This window comes from Mirounga angustirostris, unplaced genomic scaffold, assembly GCF_029215605.1.
Source record: "Mirounga angustirostris isolate CCGP_5_RB_7025 unplaced genomic scaffold, mMirAng1.0.hap1 SCAF_12, whole genome shotgun sequence".
Taxonomy (NCBI): domain Eukaryota; kingdom Metazoa; phylum Chordata; class Mammalia; order Carnivora; family Phocidae; genus Mirounga; species Mirounga angustirostris.
In genome coordinates this window covers 10,615,070-10,631,903 of record NW_026991720.1, presented here as the reverse complement: position 1 = coordinate 10,631,903, position 16,834 = coordinate 10,615,070, and the positions used below count along the sequence as shown (strand labels likewise).

At 40.8% G+C, this 16,834-nt stretch overlaps 1 protein-coding gene and 1 non-coding gene across 11 annotated transcripts in view; one reads left to right on the top strand and one right to left on the bottom strand.

Moving 5' to 3' along the window:
* Nucleotides 1-7,870, bottom strand: part of TPK1 (thiamin pyrophosphokinase 1) — a 346,106-nt gene extending 338,236 nt beyond the window's left edge. Inside the window, exons 1-2 of one of the 10 annotated variants that reach the window (XM_045864113.3) lie at nucleotides 7,703-7,870; nucleotides 6,664-6,722 (exon numbers count right to left, since the gene is read on the bottom strand). Coding sequence is in view for 2 of the 10 variants with exons in the window: in XM_045864115.3 (XP_045720071.3) it covers nucleotides 7,703-7,830 (128 nt within the window). In the remaining 8 variants the exon portion in view is untranslated. Of the gene's footprint in view, nucleotides 1-4,683; nucleotides 4,729-6,663; nucleotides 6,936-7,032; nucleotides 7,412-7,702 lie in introns of those variants that run through there. The other 9 variants (XM_045864109.3, XM_064575813.1, XM_045864115.3 and 6 more) reach the window with 9 other exon arrangements.
* LOC123836201 (U6atac minor spliceosomal RNA) lies at nucleotides 2,845-2,974 on the top strand. Its single transcript, XR_006788898.1, has one exon. It is a non-coding gene; the product is annotated as a U6atac minor spliceosomal RNA (small nuclear RNA).
* Nucleotides 7,871-16,834: the final 8,964 nt, after the last annotated feature.

The following is a 16,834-nucleotide window of genomic DNA, read 5'->3' as shown; positions in this document are numbered from 1 at the left end:
GTCAAATAAATAAATAAAATCTTTAAAAAAAAAAAAAATACCAAGTGATAGATAAAAGGCTTTCTAGCATAAATTTATGATGATCAAATTAGGTGGGGAAAATAAAATCGAACTTTTAAAACTAGTTTTTTTATATATTAAGTGAATAATGTCTCATCTACCTGCTGTATTTTTTTATTCCATCAGATCCATTTAAGAGTGATATAAAAGTGATTTAGAAGGTCAATATTCAATGTTAAAAGAGGATTTAAAAAGTGAGGAACTGAGCTATATTTAAAAAGACTGAAGAATGAACACGTGGTCCCAGATGGGAACAAGCAACTGGAAAAGTTATTTTGGAACAATGGGAAAATTTAAATATGGACAGGTACTATGAAATTTTAGGTAGAAAGAGTAGAGTTATGAACTGAATGAAACAACTTACAGTATGTTCTCATTTAGGTTTAAAAATACTTCACTATAATTATACACAATAAATATCTGGAGGGATATAAACACACACACTACATACATGGCAATAACAGCAGTAATCTCTGAGAGGCTAGAACATGGCACTGTTATTTCATTTTTGTTTACCTTCTAAATTTTTATAACGCATATGTACGATGTTGTAAAAATATAAAAATTTTAAAATATCAATATTTTTATTAAGCCAGAAATAAAAACCTGTCTTCTGTGTCTTACATTTGTGAAATAAGCACATGTGAAATAATGATTCTGAAGATGGTTTGACTCTTCACTTTTATTTTAGCTCTCAGGTGTTTATAATAAATCAACTTTACTTTCAAATATATGGAGTTCTGAATATAAGCTTCATGCTAAAAAAATGAAATGATCACAGACACTGAAGAACCCAAAAAAAGTCCCTATTTATAATATTTTGAAAAGTCACCTATATTTAGAGTTTAAAATAGCAATTGTATGCCCATACCAGTTAAATATTGTTCATCATGAATTAAAACAAAAATCTTTAGGTAAGAAGTTAAGAAGGAAATGAGAAAAATTCTTGCTATTTATCAGTGTTAAAATGCTAGTCTTAAATCTTCCCAACAACTGTCCTTAGAAACTCTCATTCTCTGTATATCACTGATGAGAAAAATCTTAAGGACTGAATCCAGAATAAAGAAACTCCTGCTTGGCAATCATTTTCCAATACTATACACATATCAAATCATTAAGCTGTACATCTGAAACTAATACAATGTTACGTCAATTATACCTCAATTTATAGAAAACAAACTACAAATTGATTTTTTTTAAAGATTTTATTTTTCAAGTAATTTCTACATCCAATGTGGGGTTTGAACCCACAACCCAGAGATCAAGGGTCACATGCTCCATCAGCCAGGCGCCCCTACAAATTTATTTGTAAAAAAGTAAAGATGGAGCACCTAGCTGGCTCAGTGAGTAGAGCACCAACTCTCAGGGTCGTGAGTTCAAGCCCCATGTTAGGTGTGGAGATAACTTAAAAATAAATAAAAGGAAAGACCTCCCCTCCCCCAATAGCAAAATGGCAAAGAGTCATAAATGTTTCACAAAAGATCTGCAAAAGGCCAATAAACACTCAAAAGATAAGCATTCTGCCATAAAGGAAATGTAAATTAAAATCACAGAGATGCCTCTAGATATCCACCAAATGGCTAAAATTCTAAGGATTAGAAAAGAACATTCTTTTATAAATTTAGCATGAGATAAGGCATGAGTATTAAAGCTGGAACAAATGTTCACATAAGTAAACACGTGTTCATGTGGCTTGGGCAGACAGGGAAAGATAAAATGTGTTCTGGAAAAGTAGTTAGGAATCAGAACTCAGAGCATCTTCAAGTCCAGGAGAAGGACTTTAACCCATATAGGATTAGCAAACCCATGAAATGGATGACAGCTTTGTGTAGAATGTTCCAAGGGGGGAGAAGATACAGAAGATTTCAGAAGCATTTCTTATCTCCTACCCTGCATTAAATTTCTCTATCCTCCACAATCTGATGTTACCCTCACTCCTCAACCAAAATCCCCACCTGCACTCTCCAACCTACTCAGAGTTTCATTCTCTTTACTCACCACCAGGTGAGCTCACACCTGGTCAGAGGGAGCACAGAGCTTTCACTCAGGGCACATCACCCGCATTACTCTTCTGCTCCCCCTAGACTGCTCTCAATTTAAGTCCAGTGCTTTTGCAGAGGCACAGCTGAGGTCTACCCATTCCGTGATTTCCTGCCTACTCCAAACTGCCCTCATCTCCTTCCCGAGTCCCTCCCTTCCTTATGTGGGTTCCTGTAATACACAATTCAACATCTAACTAGAATCCGTATATTGTTCTCAACTCTCCAACCAGACTATAAACTCCTGGATAGAAGGGATCACACCTTCCACTTTTGTACCTCTGCTGCACCTACTACCAAAGAATATACACTAGCTAGTTGTCAGTTCCTCTTGATACAGAAATGCAAACATACCCTTTCATCCAACAATTCTATTTCTAGTTTATCCTACTGATATATACATATACACACAATAACCTAGGATCAAAAAGAGCATTATAGATAGTAACAATAAAAACTGGAAATAACCTAAATGTCTTTTAAGAAAGACTAGTTCATTTGAGTCTATACTGCCTATTAAAAAACAGAACTTGGGGGCGCCTGGGTGGCTCAGTTGGTTAAGCGACTGCCTTCGGCTCAGGTCATGATCCTGGAGTCCCGGGATCGAGTTCCGCATCGGGCTCCCTGCTCGGCAGGGAGTCTGCTTCTCCCTCTGACCCTCCCCCCTCTCATGCTCTATCTCATTCTCTCTCTCAAATAAATAAATAAAATCTTTAAAAAAAAAAAACAAAAAACAGAACTTGGGGTGTTGTATGAAAGCAGAGAAGGTGAGCACTCCCCTTGACAAGGATGGATGAGGCCCTCGGGCCTGACAACAAGCACACATACAGTTAAGTCACTGCCACCTACTTTGTGGCATCTAGCCATCGTTTTTTTGGTTTGTTGAATCACTATATTGTACACCAGAAACTATGTTAGCTACACTGCAATTAAAGTTAAAAAAAAACAAAAATCAAAAAGACAACTTGGGATACCTATACATATGGACCTTAACATAGTAAGTGAAAAAAGTTGCAGGAAATGGGTAAATAGGTCCTATCTTACTTATATAAACATAATTTACAAAAACAATTTTAGAATGATCTCTGGTAAGTCGGATGGACTTTTTCACTTCAGAAACACTTCTATTTTGTTTGAAAAAAATAGAACACATACAATGTAGTAAAAAAAAAAAAATTTACTCACTGTCCCAAAAAAGTAAATAACAATTTATAATAGGAATCCATTTTCTTTAAAATAAAGCTCATAATATGCTGAGGTATATGTAACAAAATGAATATTTAGAACATATGCCAACTGTTAATAATGGTTATTTCTAGAAGAGGGATTACAGGAAACTCAAACTGCATTAGTTTTTCTTTAAACAAGCACTTACTTTAGTTATCCTCCCCCACCAAAAAAAAAAAAAAAAAAAAAAAAAGATTAAAAAATCTGAGCTAGGATCCCAGAGATGTAAGCATTTTGGTCCACCTGGCAATTAGTTAAAACCAGCTTAACTGGTGGACAGCCCACTGTATTAAATCTGAGTAAGCATTACAGGTAAATCACATCTACCAATCAGTCACAGAAGTTACTGATTGAAAAGCTACTTCTCCGGGGGGAAATCGGAGGGGTGGACGAACCATGAGAGACAATGAATATGAAAAACAAACGGGGTTCTAGAGGGGAGGGGGGTGGGAGGATGGGTTAGCCTGGTGGTGGGTATTGAGGAGGGCATGTTCTGCATGGAGCACTGGGTGTTGTGCACAAACAATGAATCATGGAACACTTCATCTAGAACTAATGATGTAATATATGGGGATTAACATAAGAATAAAAAATAAATAAAAAATTGCCATTAAAAAGAAAAGAAAAGCTACTTCTCTACTAGGTATTAAATATCTGTTTGATGAAGGGAATACTGCTAAAGTTAAACTTAAATATTTGCTGAATCATGCAAAAGGCAGGCAATGCACTGGTCTCTCCTAATACACTGTTCTGTTTTTAAGTATCTCGCAGGTATCCATAGTCAACTGCAAACTTGCCTCAGGCCTTTATTTCAAGGCCAGTGCCTGAGAGGAGGCAGAAATCCCTACATACTTTCACCCTTAGTGGAGGAAGAAACTATGAGAACCACTAAATGACAGAGAATCCCAAGGGAGCACTGGATTCTGTCTCGGTGGATCCGTGCTTCATAAAGGATATTATAGTCCTTACAGTTACTCTATATGCCCTGCTCCAGAGAGGGGCTTACACATGTCCAACTTAACGCGTCCGCGTTGAGTTAAAAACAGAGCAAGCAGAACTGCCTATTTTTCCTGAAGTCTACTGCTCCAAGTATTTTCCCATCTCAGCACTGACCCGGAGATCCAACTGCCATTTTGTTTTCCCCTTGGACTTACTGCTGAATAGCTTATCACTACTGATGCTAAGTGCTTTATTTGTATTACAACCAGTTTATACTCAACAATCCTGTTAAGTGTTCATATTTTACCAGTGAAAAACCTGAAATACAAGGTCTGATAATTAGTGCTAAAAAGAAAACCACAGGCTCAAAAATGGAGTCACTTATGCTAGACCAATCTAACTGCAGTCTCAACCTCACCCAGAAATGCAGTCTTCAGTCAGAAATTGTCTGGTCGGCACCAATGAAGTCCTCTGTTACTGGCCTTTCTCCATCTCCCAAAGGAAGGTGACCTCATCCCAAACAATCCTTTTTTCTCATTTCCTTGTCCCACCTTTTAAAACAACAACAACAACAAACCTTTCCCTTTCTGTAGCCTTTAGGAGCTCCCCTCTACTTACTAGCTGGGATGCTGCCTGATTTCATGAATCAAATAAACCTAATTATATCTTTAAAACTGACTCAGCTTAATGTTTGTTAACACTAGTAAATAGTGGCAAAACTACGGTTTAAACCCAGAGATTGATTCCTCAATCCAAGCTTTACTATACTGCACTATCTCTGGGATATCTTCTTTTCAACCTAGAAAACACGAGAAATCTTCAGTCAGATGTTGCCACAAAATGAACAAATCTTTTAGAATTTCCAAAAAACAAAAGTTTTATTCAAGCCCAAGTCTTAGACAGCTGCCCTGGATACACAAAATTTGCAAAGAAGAGAGTGCTCCAGCAAAGTATGGTGTAGGATTATACACATTTTTAAGTAAAAAGTTACAAATAATTAGACAAAGAACATTTCGGAAAGTTGCAGACCTTATCTTAAATTTCTACAATATGCAGGGCTGTAGCACTTTCATCTTATGGGGAACAGGGAAGTTTCTTTTTCTTTTGTGTTCAGACTGCTCCTTTTTGGTGTGTTTTGTTTTTTGTTTGTTTAACAAAGCAGATGTACAATATGTGCCCAGAGCACAAAGAGAGCCCATGCTTTGAGGTTCTGCAGAGTCAGTCTGACCTTAGTAAATGTTAAAGTACAGCATCTTCCCAGGGAGCCCAGGAGCAGGGCCCACAAATATCAAAAGCTGAAAATTTCCTTTATCACAGTAAAGCACTTAGGTTTTCACAACAATACTGAACATCAACAGGCCACATGGATCAAACATTTACTCACGGAAATGCTGTCTGGCTACCACTAGGTTACTACGAACTTTATTTCACAAAATCTTTGCCATTGCTTTCCTCAACTTTTGAAAAGCTATTTACAGTAATAATTAAACACTCAACCTCTTAACCAAGTCAAACAGATTTGGGTTCAGATTCCCGTTCTGTTACTGCTTTCCTTCACTTGCAAATAAGATATAAAGGTATATGTGAAAAACTTAGCATAGTGAATGACTGGAGCCTAAGAAGTCAAGGTCCCCTACTTCTATCCTTTGTTTTACCACCAAAACTCCCAGGATGGGGAACAACTGGACAAGTCCAAATCAAATTCAATACTCTAAGTAGACCCATTTATTCATGTGTCTATAGAAAACTTTAAACACTAAATTATGCATTCCACTTAAATGTATGAACTGATAAAACAAGTTCTACACAACCAAGAAAAACTGGTAAAGAAATATATTTGATATTAAGAAATTATCACGCAAGTCAATTACTGCACAGAATGAATGCTAGCTTCACAGTAACTCATACCTCTCATCTATAACCCTGTGAATTAGGATAATTTGAAACTTTAATAAAAATCCTCAAGTCAGTGTTAGCTTTAAAACGTCTTGTATTGGACAAGCTCAGGGGGGCTTTCAATGCATTAAAAATGCAAGAGAGGCAATAATGACTGATCTTAACCCCTCTGGCGGCTCAGGGTCTGCGAGGTTAGAGACCAGCTGAAGCTGCCCTCGAGACTAAGGGTTAACGTTGCACAGGGCGCTCACTCTTCCCCGGGGGGAACGCGGCCGGTAATCAGGCCTCCCAACTCTGTGCCAAGGACTGAGATCTATCCGCTTTCTCAGCGGAGGAAACGGAGGCAGAAGGGAGGCTGGGGAGTATGCCTAAGCGCTCAGAACTCGGGAGCCAGGGGCCGACTGGAAACCTTTCTGGGTCCAGAGTTAGGCCCTTTGAACCCTTCAGGGCTCCGAGGAGGGGGCAGCTCGGTGACACTGCGACAGGGAGGCAAGTACAGTACCGGTGGGAAGCAGGGGTTCCAGCGGGGTAAAGGCATGCTCCATAGCGGGCTACAGGCCTCTGCGTTAAAGAAACAGAAACCCCACGTTAGAACGCCTCCTATCTAATCCAACAGTGCGCAAACTCTCCAGAACGCCGGCCGCTTCCGTCCCGCGCCCCCGCGGCGGCTTCCAGGCCGAGCTCCAGGGAGCCGCGGCGCTGGGGGCCCCGCCGCCTGGCTCCGCGGGGAGGAGCCAAGAGGGAGGCCGGCCCGCGCGCGTGCCTCCGGGAGCCGCTCCCTCCTCCCTCCCCCGCGCACCGCCACCATCCGGGGACTGGAGAGCCGGAGGCGGCCGCCCCCCTCGCCGCGCTGAGCCGCGGCCGCACTTACACAATGGCGGGTGGGGCCAGCGGCGAGCGGAGCGCGGAGCGCGGACTGCGGGAGCGAAGGCGATCGACCGCTCGGAGCTCAGCTGAGGAGCCTCGGCAGCGCGCGGCAGGCGCTCGCAGGCCTAAGTAACGGGCGCGCGAGGCGGCCCCGCCCCCTTCCGGGGCCGAGGGCCCGTGCGGGCCGCGCGTCCCCGCTGAGCCGCGCGCCCCCGGCGTCGCTCACGCCTGCACGTCCGCCCTCCTCCTTCCCGCCGCCTGCTTCGAGCTAGTTCGGCCCTGCAGCTGGCTGTGGTGATTCTGCCCAGCGCTCTTCGCTGCGGTTAGTGAGGAGGCCGCTCTTTGCTCAAAACCAAGCCGCAGCTGCCCCGTCACCCTTCCTCGGCCGGGCTTCAGAGCCAGGCGAACTTCCCAGTTCTCCAGAGCCCGTCCTCCCGGTCCTCGTTCCCCCGATCCCCTGCTTCCCGCCTGCATCCTGAGCACACCTGCTTTTGTCGTTCCTCCCTTCCTGGTGAACGCAATCAGAGAAAGTTGTCGAGACTAAGAGAAACCTCGCTAACGTGGAGCCCTCAGGCTGCACCACTGCCTGCCAATTATAAGAATTGCCAATTACAGGAGGAATTGCCAATTACAGGAGGAATTGCCAATTACAGGAGGAATTGCCAATTACAGACCTCAACAGAAGAATCTTCAACAGGAAAGAAGGAACAATCACAGGCCCCAACCGGGAAAAGATGTTTGTCGCATCTCTTAGCAAGCCCAGCAGACTCCGCCGATGAGAAACCCTCATCGCCCCGAACATTTGTTTTTCTCCAGTGAACTTTCAGTTCCAAACAACCCTCCCAGCTTCCTCCTTTTTCTGAAATAACGGTCCTCTCCTTTGTTGGGCTTACCTATGGTTTTGCCATAGCTTGCAGGTCCTGAATTGCAATTCTTCGCTATTCCAGAATAAACGCATTTTGCTGGCAAAGTAACTTACTGTTTTATCTTTCAGGTCAATGAAGTTTTGTGTTTTTTTAAGACTTATTTATTTGAGAGAGAGAGCATGGCCTTTGAGCGGGGGGAGGGGCAGAGGGAGAGAGAGAACACTCAAGCAGACTCGCCACTGAGCTTGAGCCGGACTGGGGCCTCACCCCAGGGCCCTAAGATCATGATCTGAGCTGAAACCAAAAAGTGGACCCTTAACCTGCTGAGCCACCCAGGTGCCGGAAGGTCAATAAATTTTTAGTTCGAAGAAATTTTAAGCCACCTACTTGCAGCTCCATTTGCTCCTTAACACTCCTAGGATGGAGAGCTCACTCTTTTGCCATCCAGCCTTTTCCAATCCTCATCACCAGAAAAATTCTTACTTTAGGCAAAAATCCTCTTCCCGTACCTGTCACTGTTCCTCCCCAGCTCCCAGGGCCACCACATATTAGAGGGATCCCTGGTCCTCACAATCATCTTAAATGTATTGAAGAGAGTAGAAAGCAAGATGGAGCCACTCATATCAAACAGTGACCTACGTTGAGCAGTGATTTATGCAGCCAAAGATGTTGTAGCTAAGACCAGATATCACTGAAAATAGAACAAGCTGAGGGTACCCAGAACTGATAATCCGCCAAACCAAAGGAGGTCTGCAAAGGCCCAAGTCTGATTAAACTCCTTTAAAAAGCAAGGATCTTTGCACGAAACTGTCAGACTTCCTAGATAATGATCCTTTCAGAGCTGACAACATCAAAAAGGCAATTGCCACCGAAGACTCGGCCCTATTGATCCCTGAACAGAGATTCTTCATGGCTTGAACATAATAAGCAGCACGTGCCAACAGCTCTCCCTGACTGGACCGAGTCCTTATCTCAACTGCACACTCCCAGACTGACTTTGACTTCGGTTTATTAACTTCCTACCCCCTGTTGCATCTTGTTTGTTGGGTGACTTTGTCTTATGCTTTGCTTTGTGTGATGTGTGAGAAGCCAAGTTAAACACGTAGCAGAATGTCATTGGTTTTGAAATCCTGAAACTGCTTTACAATTATGTTAATCTTGCTTTATGACTGAATAAAGCTGACACTGTGAGAAGACATAACTCATGTGCGCACTCATGTGCTCGTGACACCTACCTGGGCTTTACCTTTTCTAGGCTAAGCTCAATTCTCTCAAGGTTCTAATGTAATGTGATTTTTAGACTCTACCATCCTGGTTCCCATTGTCTGTATTTAATGTTGCTCATAAATTGCGGTTCCGAGAACTAGTGAGAACTGTGCATCTCTCAGCACGCAGCAACTCCCGCAGACCCCCACAAGACGAAAACACCTGACCAACTTCTAATATGACTTCTAGTTGCATACAGCCTGTCCCTAGATTGATCCCAGAGCTGCTCCTCCCACCCCCATAAAATGCCTGCCTGAGAATGCTTGTCAACAGAAAAACCTGAAATACAAGGATTTGGTCAGAGGCAAGGAAAAGTTGTATTATCAAGCAGTTTGCAAATAGGGAAATGCAGTTTTCTTTTTTTTTTTTTTTTAAGATTTTATTTATTTATTCATGAGAGAGAGAGAGAGAGAGAGAGAGGCAGAGGGAGAAGCAGGCTCCCCGCGGAGCAGGGAGCCCGATGCGGGACTCGATCCCAGGACCCTGGGATCATGACCTGAGCTGAAGGCAGATGCTTAACCGACTGAGCCACCCAGGCGTCCCGGGAAATGCAGTTTTCAACTACAAACTAAAAGTATGCCAAAGGGGAAGGATTAGGCTTAGATTAAATAGGCAAAAGACGCAAATTCTGTGCCTTTTATGGAACCTGGTTAGACTCAAGTCCCAAACAACTAGTTTCAGGAACAGGATACAGCTCAATATTTCTGGTGCTGGTTTCAAGATGTGGCAGCCATTGGAGAGCATGACACAAAGGGTTACAGGAGTCTTTTTGCAAATTTTGCTGAATTTTGTGCAAGTTTGTCACCTTAGGCTGTGTGACTGGTTTTGTTCCTCATGGTCATTTGGCCTGTTTGAAATTTTAGTGTTTCCTCCCGTGGCATCAGGGACCCCATCCTGTCTGTCAGTTATTACCTTCTAATTTGGGGGGTCCTTTGTTCCCAACAGTATGACTGCCAGAATTACTGTTTGTTCTAGCCAACACCTGATGATAGGCCCTGACCTCTCAAAGGGCTTACAACTGTGACATGTATCTCTAGCAACTCAGAAGTGCCTCTTTCCCTCTGTCATATCTCTCTCTGTCTCTCTCTCTCTCTCTATCTCTATCTCTATCTCTCCAGGACCTGAGAGCCATTTCTTTGGAATATAATAATCAGCCTCTGTTTCCCAGTCTCTGCTGGGGCATAGAATCCTCACTTCTAGCTAGCTAACAGAGCTGTCCTAATCACATTGACACTGACCAACCCTTTGTAATTTTTCACTTCTCTGACTCTACTAGGTCCTCATCTTCTCCCTCCCTTATTCTCCCTTTAAAACATCCAACTCACTTCGGCACAAATCAGAACGGAGCTCAGCTGTTTCTCCTATTATCGGTAGTTACTAAATAAAATATGTTTTAACTGCTTTAACTAATATCTGACTGTTTATCTCACAATGTTCCAGGTATAATCCAGTCATAGAAGAGTACAACATGGTCTATGTTCCTTCACTTTTTTAGCTACCAGATCAAATAGAACTCCCAGGTGTTTTTTCACATTTACCTCTCTTACGTCAAATGTGCACCTATCTAATACACAATTTTAAACCAAACTGCTAATTAAATATTATGAGTATGCAGTCATAGTTGGGGCCCACAGGCTGTGGGACATTGAAACTTCAGTTTCCTCAGGTATAAGACAGAAACAACGCTGCCTACTTTGGAAGGGTTCTGTAGGGATCAAATGATTTGGTATAGATAAGCACCTGGGCTGGTGCTAGCACATAGATTTGCGGCAAATGTTTGTCCTGCTCCATCAACATGGTACTCCACATATATCTGGATGACTTCAGTGTTTATAGCTGTAGCCTACATCTTTGCAAAGTTTTTATGGGTAATCTAGACCAAGTGTCTCCCAAAATTGTTTAAAAGAAAACTGAAATACTCAACTACAATTAATTTCAAAAGCCCACATGTTTAAAGATGCCACCAGTGAAACTAAGAAGACAACAAACTGGAGGTGGAGTGAGAATATTTGCACATATAATAGACAAGTGGTTGCTCTATCTAGATGATATGAAGAACTGCAAATCCATCAGTAAAAGGCAAGCAAAACAGTGAAATAATGACCAAGGATATATATACAGGCAAATTACAGAAAATATTCACATGGCAAATAAACATGTGAAAAACACAACCGTTGATGCAAAATGAACAAACCATTTAGAAATTCTAAAAGAAAGGAGTTTTATTTGAGCCCAAGTCAGGACAGCTGCCCATGATACACAATCTTCACAAGAGAGTGCTCTGGCAAAGGAACATTTGCTATAAGGTTATATACACTTTTTACCATAAAAAGTTACAAATTGTTAGACAAAGGACATTTCAGAAAGTTGTAGACCTTATCTTAAGTTTCTAGTATATGCAGGGCTATAGGACTTTAACCTTATGGGAACCAGGGATGTTTCTTCCTTTTTCTTAACTTTTGTGTTCAGAATGCTCCTTTCAGGCTTTAACAAAGCAGATGTAAATGTATGCCTGGGGCGCAAATAGAGCCCATACTTTGGGGTTCTGCAGAGTCATTTTGACCTTAGTAAATGTTAAAATATAGCTTCCCTGGGAGCCCACGAGCAAGGCCCACAAACATTAAAAGTTGAAAATTTCCTTTAACACAACTTTGGTAACGTTTGGAAAAGCAAATTTGAACAGTGAGATAAATTTACTTGTCAGATTGCAAACTTTTAAGTAATAAAGCAAATTTACATTTATTGAGCAATTATTTTGTTGCAGTCACTGTGTTAAGGTCTTTTATATTTTATTTCATTACCTTAAAATGTAGGCCCCACAACAACAATGACCAAATTTGAATAGTTCACCCTTGAATCCTCATACTGTAGCTCAGTTGCTGGCAAAGAGCAAGTGACCGACAAGTACTTATTGAATGTTCATAATGAAATTGTTTGCAAAAGCCTGAGATGTTCCTTCTCCAGTTCTTCTCACAGCTGGCTCATTCATCAAGACTTGGTATGAGTCTTTCTTCCCCCAGTTACTCCTTCTCTCATCTAGGATTGTCTGTTTTCCTGCATAGCTATACTTACCATCTGTAGTTAATGTACCCATTTACTTATTTATCATTTGTCTTCTCCCACTAGCTCCCTAAGAGTTGGAACCATATCTGTTTTGTCCATTGCTATTCTCCAGCGAACAGGATACCTCCACCCATAACAGAGACTCCATAAATATTACTTAAATGTATTAACAAAGAGTGGTGACAAGAGAATAGAAAATTATAGTATATCATACCAGGAATTTTTTTGAATAAGTGAAATCAATATGCCCTCATGTGGAAAAATGTTCATGACAGAGTAAGTTTTATAAATGCAAATGGTGGAACAGTCCCACTTATATTTTTAAACACATTTGGATATCCATAGAAAGAATTGTTAAAAGTGACCTCTGAGAAAAAGAGATAAAGTACATAGGAGGCCACAGGCTGAGGGAAATATTACTTTTTATTTTGTATTTTATGTATTAATATTTTTGAAGCATATTAAAGTTTTAAAAATGTATATTAAAAGAAAATTAATGAGTCATTATTCTTAACCATTGGCATATTTGGAGCGTCCAAAGAAGGCAACACACATACAAACATGGTACAATTTTTGGAGTCAAGATTCCATAGCTTCAACCGAATTTTCAAGGTATTCCAACAGAAAGAATTCCTACTTGCGGGTTATGTTGTTTTCTCCAGGACACAAAGATGGTTCTTTATCTTCCTTCCCAATTATCTTCTTCATTTTCTTGAACTGATAAAGTTCAAAATATATGGCATATTGTTCCAAAGATATCATATAATAAAAATCTTCTGCAGTGAAATAACTTTTGAAAACACAGCATATCATCACCAACCTCCTCTGAGAATTATAACACATTATCCATTTTTAGACATCTCATGAAGACCAGACGAAGCTGTTTATCTCCAAACCCAGAATGTCTCAAAGACATTGGAACAAGTAACACTTTTTTCTTGGCTTATCTTTTAAAATCTTGCAGAACAGTGTGGCTCCACACAACTGCTAGGGAAAAGCTATAAGAGACAACAAGCCTAGGTGCCAACCCTTCTTTGCTGCAACAGGTGTTCTTCCTACAGCTGCCACGGAGTGGTCTTGGAGTTCCCAGTCTCCAGGCAGCTACCTTTATCTTATCGACATCTGCTCTCAACTTCAAAATGCATACCTGTTCTGATCTCACTTTAACAGCTCATGCGGTATTCCTAACTGCCTTTGGGATATTTCCACTTAAATATTTGACCATTACCTCTGATTCAAGTGGCTAAACTGAAATCATTCATTTATTGCTCCTCCCAGAGTCTCATTTCTTTCCCTGGCATCCTTATTCTTCTGGACTCCTTGGAAAGTAACTTCAATTTGCCTTTTCTTTCATTCCATAAATCCAGCCAGTTGCCTCCATTTGTCCTATTGACCACTTATTCCAACCTGCTGAGGTCAATTTGGATCAGATTCTATCATGCTTGTCATTTTCGCTCATCCACCAATAAAAATGATTATTTTAGGACCTATATGAAGTATCATCTCTGAAAAGTCTTCCCTGAGATTCACTTAAACCCCTCACAATTAATCTCATTTTGCTTATAATTTCATTACATTCTTTCATGCTTCTTTTATAGCCCTTTCCACAGTCTGATATAGTATGGTTCATTTTAAACGTATGCCACCTTGTGGTCCAAGAAGGCTGCCTGTGCTCCAACCTTCACCTTATACCTTTCAAGCATTAGGAAGGAAGAAGGGCAAGGAAGATACACTATCTGCCTTATAAAAGATGTGAAAGATAAAATGTACCACACAATTAAGGAGATCATTTTCAGGCTCTTGCAATAAGGAACACACCCTACATCCTAAGATCCACATGTCATCACAGTGTAATTTTGCCTTAGATTTTTATAGGGAGGCATAAACAAATCGCAGGTGGGATGATTTAGAACTGGGATCTTTTGTAATCAGGGGAAATCTCAGTCAGCTGAACAGGAAACATTTATCTGTGTTTAGCTCTTTTCAGGCAAACATTTCTAATATCAGCTCATCATTCATGAGACAAAGAATGAGGTATTGGATACACCTGGAAATAATATGTTATATAGTCAATTCTATTTCAAAAAAAATAGAGCATTGGAGGAAATCTGGCCTCCTCAGGGGTAAACACAAGAGAATGATCTGAGAGTCTTATGGGAGTTTTATCTAAGTCATATGGGGAGGGTATTTCTTTGAAGTAATCCTTTTCCTGGAACACAAAAAGGTGGGTGTGTGGGGGGGGGTGGAGTTGTTCAGCAAACAAGGGGGTGGGGGAATTTCTTAGCCATCACGGTCTCTGGAGCCCAGGCTCAGGTAAAGCTCAACATCGTTAGAGGCTTCCTGTAAGTCTCACCCAATACTTTAGTCAAACCTAATTGGCCAGCACTTAATCATGTGGCCCATCTAGTTTTAAGGGAGGCTGGAAAATGTAGTCTTTTAGATGGGATGCAATAGCGCTCCTAAAAATGGGTATTATTGCTAAATAGAAAAAGATCCAACATTGAGAGCAGGCTAGCCAACCCTGGGTTGCTGTAACCAGACTCCATAATAACCACTGTCTCTTTTCCTCTTTCACCTGCCTGCCTCTCTCCTCTAGTGCCCCCAGAGTAGCCAAAGCTCTTCTAAACTATAAAACAGATCAGGTCCCTGTTTGCTTAAAACTCATCAGCCGATTTAAGAATAAAATCCAAACTGAAAAGGCCCTGAATAATCTGGCCTTCGCCTATCTGCAATTTTATCTTATAGCATTTCTTCTCCTTATATATGAAGATCCAGCCAAACTTGCTTCTGTCAAACTTTTTAAACAGAACAAGTCCTTTCTTTCTTTTTTTATTATGTTATGTTAATCACCATACATCATTAGTTTTTGATGTAGTGTTCCATGATTCATTGTTTGTGTATAACACCCAGTGCTCCATGCAGAGCATGCCCTCCTTAATACCCATCACCAGGCTAACCCATCCTCCTATCCCCCTCCCCTCTAGAACCCTCAGTTTGTTTTTCAGAGTCCATAGTCTCTCATGGTTCGTCTCCCCCTCCAATTTCACCCCCTTTATTCTTCTTTCTATTTCATTTTCTTTCTAGAATGTTTGTCTCCATGTCCTGCCAAGTTCTTCACATAACTGGCTCATTTTAAGCTCAAATATCACCTCTTCAAAGAGCCTTTGATTTTCCTATCAAAAATTTCTTCCCCCAGTTACTCTCTATCTTAGCACACTGTTTTTCTTCTTTAGAACACTTGTTCATTTATTTATTGACCTTGTTTTCCACGACAAGGCAGGGACTTGGCCTAATCTGTTCACTGCTACATTCTCAGGGCCAAACATAGTATATGGTGCATTGTAAGCTCTTTTCTCTTTCTCTCCCCCCTCCCCATATAATTGTGTATATATACACAATGTACATATTTACATATATGTACAATTTATATATATTACTTATACGTATATATATTTGTACAGGATTTATTAACCACAAAAAGATTGGCATATCACTAAAAATATCTATTATACCACAGAATAAATATGAGCTAGATATATTATTTATTTAACCTAATGGATAATACTTAATGCATAAGAGGCTTTAGGAACACCCGGCCACTCCATGAACTCCCAGGCATTGACACCTTACATGTTGGAAGCCACTTACATAATAGAAAATATTCTTGTTTTAGGAGTCAATAGCCTGACTTTCAGTACTGAAAGGAAACAAACTCTTACATTGTTTCAAACACTATTTGTGAAAGAGCAATAAGCTTCTCTCTTGGTTAAACCATTCTCATCTAATCCCCCCACCCCGCCAACCTTTGGTTATACACTATCCAACCTTAGTCTGAATTGCCACATCAGCTAAGAAATGATGATGGCCCTAGAATGACTGTAGTAGAGAAGCCCAAAAGTGAAAGGATTTGGGATATATTTTGGGGTCAGAATCAGCTCTTCTTGGTCATGCATTAAATATGGGGTATGAGAGATCTGACTCCTACATTTTTTGCTTTTGCAATGAGGTATATAGTAATTTTATTTACTGAGATGGGAGAGGCAAGTGAAGGGGGAGGGAAATGAATTTAAGAGGAATAATATAAATGTAGGGAATATATGTATAAATGTGGGCAGGGTCAAAACTTCACCTGTTTCCTCTTACAGTGTTCAGCTGGACCTGAAAGTTAAATTAACGTAACACCAATTAACAGGAGAAAAGCATACAGATGTACTTAATATAAGTTTTATGTAACATGGGAGCCCTCATAAGGAAATGAAGACCCAAAGAAGTGGTAAAACCTAAATGCCTTCAAACTAGGTTGAACAAAGAAAGGCAATTGTGGAAAAGTAAGTAAAATGTATGCGGAGGCTAACAGAAGATGAGCTATTTTAACAAGGTCTATTTGTACGAAATTCTCTCTGCCTCTACTCTGGGTCTCCAGCAGTGAGAATGTTTCTTTCCTCCTGGTACAGAGAGGGTAGCTTTCTCATGGGAGTTTTAGCTCCTGCTTTCAGGAAGACAAGGGGAGGTCAGAGTGCTCTTCCTGAACCTGCTGCTTTTCAAGTGCCTTTAATTCAAAATATTCCCTTATGCCACAATGGCATATTTGGGATGTCATGGCCTGCCACT